The sequence below is a fragment of the Grammomys surdaster genome, unplaced genomic scaffold (genome assembly GCF_004785775.1).
Source record: "Grammomys surdaster isolate TR1022 unplaced genomic scaffold, NIH_TR_1.0 1164, whole genome shotgun sequence".
In the NCBI taxonomy this organism is placed as follows: domain Eukaryota; kingdom Metazoa; phylum Chordata; class Mammalia; order Rodentia; family Muridae; genus Grammomys; species Grammomys surdaster.
Window position 1 is genome coordinate 4945180 of NW_021605583.1, and position 12179 is coordinate 4957358.

The following is a 12179-nucleotide window of genomic DNA, read 5'->3' on the forward strand; positions in this document are numbered from 1 at the left end:
TCTCTCTCTCTCTCTCTCTCTCTCTCTCTCTCTCTCTCTCTCTCTCTTTCTCTCACACACCACACACACCACCACCACCACCACCACCCACCAGTATGGAAGCTCAGAGAGGTTAAGCCATCTGCCTGAAGTCACACCGTGGTGATCTGCAGGGAGGACATCAAGCCTCTGACACTTCACTGGGCTCCTTCCTTTAGTGTGAGCCCAGACTTCTTCCTGGCTGCACCCCAACACACCCCTGGATAACTTTTAGGAGGAATCCAGAAGAAGTCAGAAAACAGGAAGAGGATGGGGTAAGTGGGGGGCAGAGGGCAGTCCTTATGGGCTGGGCCTGGGGCAGGAGTAGGGACTATGCCACGGGCTCCCTCTGTATTAGGCTCCCTCCCTCCCCTCTATGGTGATGGGAGCTCAGCTGCCTTTTCTGACAGTCCTCAAGCCACTAGGGAAGGAAGCTTCAGCTATAAATCCCCAATGGAGAAGCGCTGCCCTGCGGGAAGAACGGAAAGAAACCGATGACAGAGACCGCTTGTCGGAGTCTGAGTGGCTGACAGTGAGGCTCTTGGGTGTCAGTCACAGAGAAAACTCGATTTGACTGAGGGCTTACTATGCACCAGGTACTGGGAATGAGGAAATTGGATTCTCACGGATGGGGAAACTGAGGTTTGGAGAAGTCAATAGGCTATGGTCACATAGCCAGTCAGAGTCTGGTTCAGGGCATTCGGGAACTTACTGGCCCTGTGACATTGGACAGAGGAACAGGATGGGGCAGAGGTTAGGGACAGGCAAAATAGGTACCTGGTACTAATATGCCAGGGCTGTGGTGAAGGCTCACTTGGGGAAAGAGGATTGGCTTGGAAACTGAGGACCAAGGATGCTGTCCTAGATGATGTTCTAAGGATGGTCCAGGAAGTTTTCATACCTGTTGACACTGGAGAATTATCATGAAACTTAATAACTAACTCACCATGGGGCATGCAGCTCAGTTCAGCTTAGCATGTATGAAGCCCCGGGTTCAATCCCCAGCACCACATGGGTGCTGGACAAAGTGGCCCAGGAGGCAGGAAGATCAGAAATGAAGGGTTGCCTCTAGCTATATGGTGAATCTGAGGCCAGGAGACCCTGTCTTAGCAAGAACAAACTCCTCAAAGTAAAATAAACTTATGGCACAGATGCTGCCTTAGAGGTTGTAACTTAACGGGTCTGAGTGGGACCTTCCTCAGCCTGGTGGTCTTTACATGGCCAGAGTATAGTATCATAGGGCCGGATTCTTGGTCCTTCCCTTGCCTTAGGAAGAAAGTCCTCAAAGCCACCAAAATTAGAAGCAAGATAACAAAGTCAGTATTTACCACCACCAAGGGAGGGCCTTGGCTTTTTTGGGGAAGTCTTTGTGAGAGCGCAACTGAAATCTCCCAGGTCTTTCTGGTGAAAAAGAAAAATGTCTCCGGGAGACGAAATGGGTTTCTGGAAGGCCTCTTCTTTGCCCTCTGGTGGACAGCTCTCAGAGACAGCAGGTGCCCTGGAGCAGAGCTCTGAGCTCTGTACACCCAACCTGCCAGGGAAGAAGTGTCCTCCTCCTCTTCCTCTCTCTGAGGCTCTCAGAGCCTTTTGTTTTTTGAAAGGATTATAAGTAGCCTGAGAGGTTGGGTGGGGTGGGGGGAACCTCCTTCCCCTCAAACCCAGTGTGTCCTCCCTCTCTGTAAAGCTCGTGTTTCCCTCCATGTTAACAAGCTCCCCGACAAGAACAGGACCTGCTTGGCAGTGTAAGATAAGCCACCACAAAGGGGCATCGTTGGCACACTGGGAGGGGGGAGCAGTTTCCGCTCAGCCACTCAGCTTAGCCTCAGTGGCAGCCCAGCTCCGCAAGCTTCCCCTGGGACAGCTCGGGAAGGGGGTACCTTCTGGTTGGTGCCTGCTTTGTTTCCCGAATCTTAAAGAGCTAGGCCATGGCGTCATTAATTTGATTGCACCCGCTCCGGCTTCCTGTCGCCCCTGATTAGGCAAGCTCCACCTGAAGTGTGAGATTGGTTGAAATTGTGTGGCAGCAACCAGCCTGGCCTTGGTGAACAGGCAGGGAGTAGTCTGGGGAGTTTCAGGCCCCCAAGACTCCAAGGATGCAGGCATTAGGCCTCAGCCAGGAAGAGTGTGTGCACACGCTAAGGCTACTGAACTCTGGGTCATGGAGAAGGGTGAGACCTTGCAGCCTCAAACCTCAGGCCTGTCTCTGAGGCATGGAAGGTGAAGATGATACCCTCTGTCCCACCAGACCTTTCTCTGTCCAGCTATAAAATGGGGCAGTCACTTTCTCCCTTGGCTGCTGGCCAAGGTATGCAAGATCAGGAGTGGAGTGGGGGATGGGGACCCATTTTCCCTACTGAGAGCGCTGGGGAAAAAAAGACAGTAATAATAATAGCTAACATTTATTGAATGCTGATTATGTGCGTGCACCGTGGCTAATGCTCTCCGTGAATTAGCTCATTAAACCCCTCCCCCACAGCCCTAGGAGGTTTGAGGGGGTGGCAGTGATGGCTAAAGATGGCTTGGAACTGACAGAATCCTTTTAGAAACAAGAGGCATGAACCTGTTCCTTTGGTTACTGGGAGGAGGTGTTCTGGGTCATTGCTGAGAATGCCTGGATTTGCAAGTGTTTCCTGGAAAGGGCCAAATAGTATTCTAGGTGTTGCTGGACATTGAAGCCACTGACAGTAAATCAGGAAGGAAGAAGGGGTACAGCTTGGTACTGGCTGTGCAGGTGCAGGCTAGGTTTGACCCTAGGTCTAGCTTGCTAACCCCTTCTGTGGAGTTGTGAGCACAGGATCAGATGGGCCTGAGGACCTTGAGTATGAGAGAGTTTTGGCTAAGAGACTGTTTGTGGTCAGGACAGGATGGCTGTGGTGTGCCTGAAAGCCACTAGCCGTGGGAGATGTGGTTTCTAATCACAGTGTGAGGTGGTCATGCTGGTTCTAGTAAGAAGATACTCAAAGAAGATGACATGACCCCACAGGGGACAGCCGTGTGGCAATCAGAACAGACTCTGGAGTAATGTTTCTGGAACACAAGGAACCCATGACTTGCTGCAGTCCCCCCCAAAGAAGCCGGGATGCGTCCTCAGGGAACTTCAGGGAAGCAAGCACAGGGCTAGTGTCACCCTGAGTCACACTTCGTGGACTGTGAAAGAATCAGTCTGTAGTGTTCTGAGGCATTTAGTTGATAGTACTTGGTTGGAGCAGCCAAGGGAAACTGAGGCAGTTCTGGAAGCAGCAAACTTAGGGGGCATTTTGTACTCAGTCCGTAAGTCTTATCTTCTGGGTCAGGAAGATGACCTGCTCGTTCCATAGTGAACTGAGTCCCGTAGGGTCATGAAGAGTAGCATCCAGGTCTATCTAGACCTGTCACCCAGTGTGCTGGCTAACCAGTCACCCAGGCTAATCAGTCACCTCTACTTTGTTATAACAACCGTGCTACCTCTCCATCCCGGCCGGCCATCTTTGTGGCTAACAGCTGCCATCTCTTCTTGTCAGTCTCAAGTGCTTGACTTTCTCCCAGTTCACAAATGCTTGGCACTGTTCCTTCAAAGTCCTCCTTGCTCTCCAGTCCCTGCTCAGGCTCCTATGCTATTCCTACCCTAGAGGAGATCATCCCCCCACATCAGGGTGACTTCCCACCCCTCAGTTCCTAGTTGCCACCTTCTGCTGAGGTGCTCTCGTTACTGTCCCCCATGAAGACTTCTGTCCCAGTGCCTTTGCCTGGCTGCCGGTCTCCTGAAGCCACCTTTTTCCTTTCGCTTGCTCTTCAGGGCTATACCCCAGCATCCCCCCACTCCCTTCCCCGGAAGCTCTGACCGGTTCTGTGATCAACTCCAGGCTCTTCCATCTTAGACCCGACTGATGGCAAGGCCACTCTGTAACCCACTCCTTTGTCTTGTCTCTCAGAGGCTTGGCATAGTAACTCCTGGAGGCTGCAACGGAGACTTAGCCTCGCCTTTCCCTCTTGGAGAGTGTCTCTCCAGTGTTCATTTGCGGAAACCGAATTCCCACGTGAATGTCAGGAGGGTGGGGACTTGATTTTGACTGAGGCATTTATAGGTGTGCCCTTGAGGAGGTGATCCCGAATAGATCATCAGGGTAAGTAGGGCCAATGATTGAATTCTGGTGTTTTAAGGGGATGAAGGGACACACACACACACGTACACATTTGCACATTAACAAGCTGTTTCTCACGTGTCACATCCTGTCTTGGGCCTCTAGGTTTCTGAACTCAAATAAACTCCTTTTTCTTAAGACTTAGCCAGCCTGTGTTTTTACATTGTTAGCAACAGGAAACAGGAAGCAACGTTGGCACGACGTTGAATGACAGGCTGTTCAGCGGGTACATGCTCATGGCTTGCCTGATATAACAGTGCATCACTATAAGGGGCTTTCATCGTTATTGGGGAGCAACTCTGGGCTCTCTCTCAGGGGCAAAGGTTAGAGGTACTTCAGCTCTCTGCTGACCGTTCTGCATCACTTTACATAGAGCCCTTGTGCAGGATGACTGCATCCTGAGTCTCATCTGAGTTGCCCTGTGCGACACCTTGGGACCCATTTGGAAGCAATTTAATGCTGTGATTATGGGAACATCACAGGCAGGGGAGTGATAATGTATCTCCTGTTCCCACCCCTGAGGAGTGGCCCAGGTAGGTACCTGGAGATAAACAGGAAGTGGAAAGTGGGCGAGCAGGATGAGGTCTCCCGTCTCTAAGGACCTGGGCTCTGATGTGATAAAAAGTGTGTCTTGGATGAAGGCTTTTCTTGCACCAGGTCCCCTAGGGGTTAGAACTGGGGACATGACAGATTGCTCCTGTTCCAATGACCCTATTAGTGTCATGAGGTCAGTCAGCTGTCCTGCATTTTGCTCCTTGAGAGATATTTTATCTCCCACACCCTGAAACATCCGGGCTATGGTTTCTGAAAGGCAGGACCAGGAACCCAGGGCTTAGGGGTTGAGAGGAAGTGAATGAGGTAAGCCCCCGCGTCTCAGTAGCCAGGCTACAAGCATCAGGCGCAGGTCTCCTGTTCAGGCCCTTCCTGGTCTCTAGATGCTTGATTTGTTTTCCCTGTGTCTTTGGAGGCTACAGACTCCTGGGAGCTTTGTCAACTCCCTGCTTTTCTGTGAAGAAGGCCCAGAGGTGAAAGGAAGTTACAGCCTGTCCTCACTTCTGCTTGATGAAGCACAAGACACGGAGTTGCTTCTTACTCTATGAAGTCTGGAAATCAATAAGGCCAGAGAGGCCACTGGCTAATCATTGCCATGGAAATCATCACTCCCTCCCCAACCCCCGCCTTCTCACACCAACATCCAGGGAGTTCTCTATCCTTGCCTGCACAGAAGACTCCCTTCTGTCTTGGCACAGGCTACCCTGAGGCTGGGTAACTGAGGCTGACCGATGGCCATAGCCTAAGAGGAGGAAGAGCCAGTAACAGCTCCCAAATCCCACAGCTGTGTTTGTAAGTGAGGGTGGTGGCTCAGTTGGCCCTGAGTCCTGCCCACCACTCAGTTTTCCATCTTCTCTCCAGCCTGCTAGTAAATATGGGAGAGCATCTGGGCTGTTCTTTCAGTTTCTAGGGAGCTCATAGGGTCAAGGGAAGAGTCTAGGAGCCACCGAAGATGGCAGCTTGATCAGACTTCTAAGCAGGGGCCTGTCCATTTTCAGCACAAAGTGCCAGAGTGTGCAGAGGTCTGGTCTGTGTTAGGTGCCAGGGATACAGCTCATACACAGGGAAGCTAGGTGAGCTCTGAACCCTAAGTAGCTCAGAGATAGCAAAGATTCAGGCCTTACTGCCAGCGAATACACAAAAGAACCCTGGGCCACTCTTCTGACACATCACTCTGTGCTTCAGTTTACCTTCTGTTCCGAGGGGGGCATTGTGTGTGATCCTGGCATTGTCTGTGTGAACTGTAACTAGTTCATTCAGGTTGAGGGCCCAAGCAAGGGAGGCGAGACATCAAAAGGGGTACTGGGGAGACTGGAAAGATGGCTCAGGGGTTCAGAGCACTAGCTGATCTTTCAGAAGACCTAGGTTCAATATCCAGTATCCACATGGTAGTTTATAATTCCCTGTAACCCCAGTTCCAGTGGATCCAGCACCCTCTTCTGGCTTACGTGGGCTTTAGGCACACAAGTGATGCACAGGTATACATGCAGGAAAAATATCCTATACACATAAAGCAAACATAAAAGAGAATAAAAGCATTGGGTAGCTTGGAAGTAGACATGGGCCATCCAAGTCTGTACCACATACGGTCTGGACAAGGGTTTGTGGTCCCTGGGTGGCTAACCCTTTGGTTCATTGACTCCTATCCTTGTGGGAGGGCAGCAGTCCCGCCACCAGGTCAATGGACACACCTCTTCTGTCTGATAAGAGTTGTTTTCATTTGAACAGGGACTGACCTGGACTACGGATGATAGAGTTGACTGTGCTTCCTAAGGTTTTGCACCCTGACCTTGGGACCAGCAGCCAGCTAGGCCAGGTAAGCCCACCTTCTACAGCTCAAGGGCTTCCGGGGGTCAGGCGGGCTTTCTCCGTCTGTCTGCCTACCTCTATTAGGGTCTGGTTCCTTCCACCCGACTTCCTGTGATGCAGGTGTGGGGAAGCCGAGAGCCCTTGGAGCTCACTTTAATTGGCCTGACATTTTGCTAAACAAACAAACCAAAACTCAGAGCAAACAAAGAACCCTTCTGGGTTTAATTGGCCATGAGCTTTGTCTGTGTTGTCTGTGGCCCAGTCACCGGAGCCTTCAGAGAGGTGGAGGGGAGCCAGGGGCAGGAAGAGCACCTGTCTAATAAAGATGGGGGCCAGGAATTCTTGGGGGGGGCTGCCCTATGATGATGGCATCAAAACACAGCTAGTCCCCTCCACCCTGAAGAGCAGCTGGGCTTTGTACCTGCCTCTCGCTGAAGAATTCTCTTTGAAGGTGATTTCTCTTCCTCTGAGTGTCAGGTGGAGCTGGAATTGCCTCCTCTTTTTGGTCATTCTCTCTCTCTCTGTCTCTCTCTGTCTCTCTCTGTCTCTCTCTGTCTCTGTCTCTGTCTCTGTCTCTGTCTCTGTCTCTGTCTTTCTCTCTCACACACACACACATTCTTTTTTTTTTCCTTTCTTTTTAATTTAAAAAGGAGATTAAAGATAGCCCTGCGTATGTGGTATTTTCTCCTTCTAATTATATTTATTTTTCAATCAAGTCCTGGGAGGCAACATCCTGGCCCTCTGGAAAGACTCCTAAGGCTGCTGGAGCCACTACTAGCCGGGCTAGAGGTGGCATAGCTCAGATTAGGACTGGGTTTTCTAATTGAAGTGAATTCTGATTTTATGGGTGAGGAAACTGAGACCCAGAGGAAGGAAGGCAAAGAAGGAAGGGGTGACTGACAGTCTAATCTGTAGACATGGCAATGTGACCCAATGACCTCTATCCACTATCTCAGATTCTGTGGAAAGGAACCATTGCTAGTTTCCCAAGGAGGATGTGGAGAGAGAATTTTAAAGTTCAGGGACTTATGAGGTTAGCCATACCAAGCTTTTGGGGTCAAAGAGGATTGAAGACTACTCAGGATTGTCTTCTGGGATGTCCAAGAACTTCGACAACTAATTTCTTGCTCCCCCAAACCCTTGGTGCCCTGGCCAGGCTGGATGGTTTTAGATGTCAGTTGGACTGTGTTATGGGATCCCCAGGGACCTGACAGAGTAGTCCTGGGGCAGGAGGAAACGATAGGTGAGTTAGTAAGATCCACTCTCAGGTGCATGCTGTCCAATCAGATGGGAGCCCAGAACACTCAGGACACTGACTCCTCCTCTTAAAACGGGGACAGTAGCCTCCTCCTATCTGTGGACACCAGAGTTCTGGCTCCATGGGCTGGCCTTGGATTGAGTTATACTGCTGTGGATTCTCTGGACCATGTCACCAGCACCCCAGGGTCTGTTACAGATAGCCAGTTGTGGGACTTCATAGGCCTCATTAGTATATGATTCAGTTCTCCTAAGAAAGTCCCCTTTATCCATCTACCATCTGTCTACAAACCTGCCACTTAAAGCCCCTGGGAACAGGAGCTCTGCTCCACTCCTCATGGCATCTCCAGTCCCCAAGCCAACGGTTGCCAGCAACCTTCAGATGCGTACTGTGTCAAGCAGTGTATACATTGCTGTCGATGTGTAGTCTCACTGAAAACTTACTCATGAGAAAAAGTACACACGCCGCCCCCCCACAACAGTGTGACCCTCAAGGAACCTCTATAGTAGGTTGGGAATATCTTACGTTAAAATATGTTGAATATTCTTAACTGGATGTGTCTGGTGGAGCACGGAGGGGAGGGCAGGAAAAGTAAGGTAGTATGTATGTATCAGAAGCTGTCCTCTGAGAGTCCTACCTTAAGACGGTAGACAGATGTGTTTCTTGTTTACCTTCATGACCAGTGGTTATAACCAGGAGTTATCTGTCACTGGTGTTGCCTCGCATTGGGAAAGAATACTGGATCATAATATCATTAACTTGGAAAAGGAGCAAAATTTGAATTTTGGAGTATAGTTGCTACTGACTTTTGCCTCATCGTGAATGTTGATAATGGTGTGTTGGAGACCATTTATGTTTCAACTGTTAGCTTACAGTGTAGGACGCCAGGCTCGCAGAGGTCACTGTCTGAGATCTCATAGCTCTCAAGTAGCAGAGCTGGAATTTGAACTCGGGGATGTCTACTCTACTTTCCCGTTCATGAAGCAGACACCATTCCTGTCCAGTGAATGTTCAGTAACCCAAGGAGTCAGCACTGTGAGGTCAGGGATGTGGGTGTCCCCTCAGGATGTTGATGTCCCCTCAGGATAGCCCAGACAAAGTGTCCAGCTTGCTCTGTATGACTCTTTAGGAGACGATACACCCTCTGACACATTTCCTTTCTTTCTTCTGCTTGGGGACAGTGGGGGCAAAGGTCAGTTAGTCCTCTGAAGGCTTAGACCTGGTACCATGGAGCTGCCTCAGGCCAAATATTTTCTACAAGTAAGAGATACAAGGGAGAGCTTTAGGTGGCTGCCTCTGTGAGTGGATCAGGGATGGGGCTGGTGGCATTAGGGATTTAGGGTGGACTCAGGAAGGACGCACAGATTATGAAGGTCCTACGCCCCTCTTCCCTCTCTATAGCAGTTAGAGGAGCAGGAGAGGACGGATGGAAGAAAGGTCAGAACAGATAGAGTACAAGAGGGAGGAGAGACAGTGTCTGGAGTGCCTACTGGTGGGTAACCTGGAGCATCCTACTGTGCAGAAGCAGTAGAAGAATACCAGCTACAGAGAAGACCAGGTACATGAATACTCCACCACAACTCTGAAACAAACAGGAGCGGCTTCCAGCGGCCAGCTGCCGTCTGGGCTTATTTGGGCTGCTATATGAAGGCAGCCAGGCCCTACCACCCAGACAGAGGCCAGCCTATGGCCGGCCCTGAGTCTCAAACATCCTTGCACCATCTATCCCTTGTCCCCCACTGGCACTGGGGTAGTCTGAGGACTCAGCATGGCTGGGACAAGCTGCTGGGAGAGCCAGGCCAGGATGGAAAGGAAAGTAGCAGAATAAGGAATGGTGTGTGTGTGTGTGTGTGTGACAGAGACAGAGACAGAGAAAGACATACAGAGAGAAAGACAGAGAGATGGGGGAGAGAGAGAGGGAGAAGGAGAGGGAGAGGGAGTGATCTAATACCACAAAACTGCTACTTCACTTTGGGCTGACCCAGTGGACACAGCAACACCGTCCCCAGAAGTGAGGTGACTCATCTTAAGTCCAGCCCTTCATGAGCCAGGTTTTCCTCCCCACCCCACCCCACACAGTCTCCCTTCCAACCACTGTACCCTTTGCTGCTCTGTCCCCTCATATCTGTGAAATCCCACATGACCCAGAGCAGCAGCCTCACTGGCCCAGTGGACTTTCGCGTGCCCGTGAGGAGGTGTGTGCGTGTGCGCACGTGCGCGTGCAAGCACTCGTGTTCTGGAAGGACAGGCCCAGGCAGGCGAGCCTTCCCCTTGTGGCTCTCCCTGGCTGAGGGATGTAGATTGATTGCCTGGCTTTATGAAGGACAAAGTGCTTTGTGATGGTGGGAAGGAGGTTGCTCCCAGCACGGGGATTCCGCCCGGGGGCTCCCTCAGCATCGATCTCCTGGCAGGGCTTCCCTGTCTGGATGAAGGCCCAGGATTGTTCATGGAGGAATCTCCCGGGAGGTGTGGGGCAGACTGTGCACAGGTCCTACAGCTCTCTGTAGCTACTCTAGAGAGACATTAGAAAGAACAGCACTGGTGGCCACACCTGTGTCCAGTCAGGGACGCACTGACATACATGAAGGGCTGGACACAGACTGAGCTGCAAACTATTATACCATCTTTTAGATAGGGTAAATACGGTTTAATAAGGTCATATGTGCTTTTCAATGCGTGGATGCTGTGGTGCTTAACAGAACACAGGGACAGCAGATAAACAGTGGCTTCCAGGGCTATGAAGGTGGCTCTGGTTAGGGAATTTGGACACTGTCCCTAGTGTTAGAGTTACAGGGTTGTGCCGCCCCTATGTGCTATTCAGCCTCAGCGTCTGTGTTATTCAAAACAGTTTTATGAGGTTTGTAAGTTGGGAGTGAACTTCTAGGATAAGTGGGGAAACTAGAACCCAGACAGACAAAATGACCTTCCAAGGTCACACAGATCAACCGAAGGTTTTACCTACACAGTGTCTTCCTTTTGACTCTGTAACAGGTGGTACACAGCTCAGTATGTATTCAGTAGCCAAAAGGAGTTGTTTGATAGAGGTATTGGGATTGGATTGCCAACTGACACGTGAACCGAATAATTACCATACAGCTACCAGGACCTGTGTCGTTGACTTGAGACAGCCAGAGTAGGTCTTTGCTTTGGATAAGCATGCTTCCCAAAGCCTCCAAGAGGCTTCAAAGCTCACCTCTGAGCAAGCTCGCTGTTTCTGGACAGAATAGCAGAATTCCAGGGGGACAAACAGGCAGGCATGGGAGAGCCAAGACTGACCTCGGTGGCCCTTGGCAGAATGGTAGCAAACACGGGGGCAGGACTCACTTTTCACGGTGAGGAACATGGCCTTGCTGATGTCGGTGCCCACGCCGTTGCTGGCCTGGCAGAGGTAGTAGCCGATGTCCTCTTCCAGGACGTGGCGTATCAGCAGGGAGCTGTTGGGCAGGATCTGGATGCGACCAGTGAGGGGCACTGGGTGATATTGCTGGGGGTTCCCACTCCCTGAAAGGAGGCAGCAGTTAGGGGGGTGTTGGGAGTGAACTAGGTGTGACCTAGTGCCTTCAGAATGCCCACCTGTGGCCATTTCACAGCAGAGCCATATCATCCCAAAATACTGGCACCACACAGCTCCTACTGTGTGACATGAAACACACCTCGGAGAGGTCTGGCCCTTTCTTGGCCCTGAGGCACGGAAAGAGTTGGGATAGTACCTCAGGCAGAGCCCACCTTGTCACTGAACTTGCTGGAATAAATTCCTGAGATAGGAAGAAAGAACCATCTTTGGTCAGCTTGGCAATAGGCCAGAAGACTGAGTTCTCATATTATTTTTGCCTGGTTACACACAGTCAGACTGTCTTCCACGGGGATCTGGGGGACCCCTCCAATCCCAACATTAGCCACGGACATAGTCTATCATGTGGCATCATCAAATATCAACTGTATCTTTGGGATGAGGCTGGCCTGGGAAAGGACTAAGATCTCAGACTAGATAGGACCCCAGGGTGGGCAGGGAGGGGTGGGGGAGTAAGACAGACTGTCTTTGGGGTTGCAGGAGGTCAAGCAGTGGGGACAAGAGGAACTTAGGGGGCTGTGGATGTAGCTCAGTGGGGGTAGGGTTGCCTATTTTGCACGAGGCCCTCAGTTTGAGTGTCAGCATCACAAAAAGCAAACAGGATTTGGATTCAGTGTCGTGTTGTCCCTGACCCTGGTGTGGCTGCGTAGGACTTCTAGACCCTCTGATGTAGGGGATCCCCAAGCTCAGAACTCCGTCCTCCTCCCAGGACTGGGAGTTGCATGTAAGAACAGGTCCCATGCCCGTCAGAGCAGCCTCCAGGTCCTCCCTGTCCGTCAGAGCAGCCTCCAGGTCCTCCCTGTCCGTCAGAGCAGCCTCCAGGTCCTCCCTGCCCGTCAGAGCAGCCTCC

General features: G+C 51.1%; 1 protein-coding gene across 1 annotated transcript in view; it reads right to left on the reverse strand.

Annotated features, from left to right (window-relative positions):
• Window positions 1-12179, reverse strand: part of Dscaml1 (DS cell adhesion molecule like 1) — a 325176-nt gene that overhangs the window by 53975 nt on the left and 259022 nt on the right. Inside the window, exon 11 of the mRNA XM_028783764.1 lies at window positions 11083-11259. Within this exon, the coding sequence (XP_028639597.1) occupies window positions 11083-11259 (177 nt within the window). The remainder of the gene's footprint in view (window positions 1-11082; window positions 11260-12179) is intronic.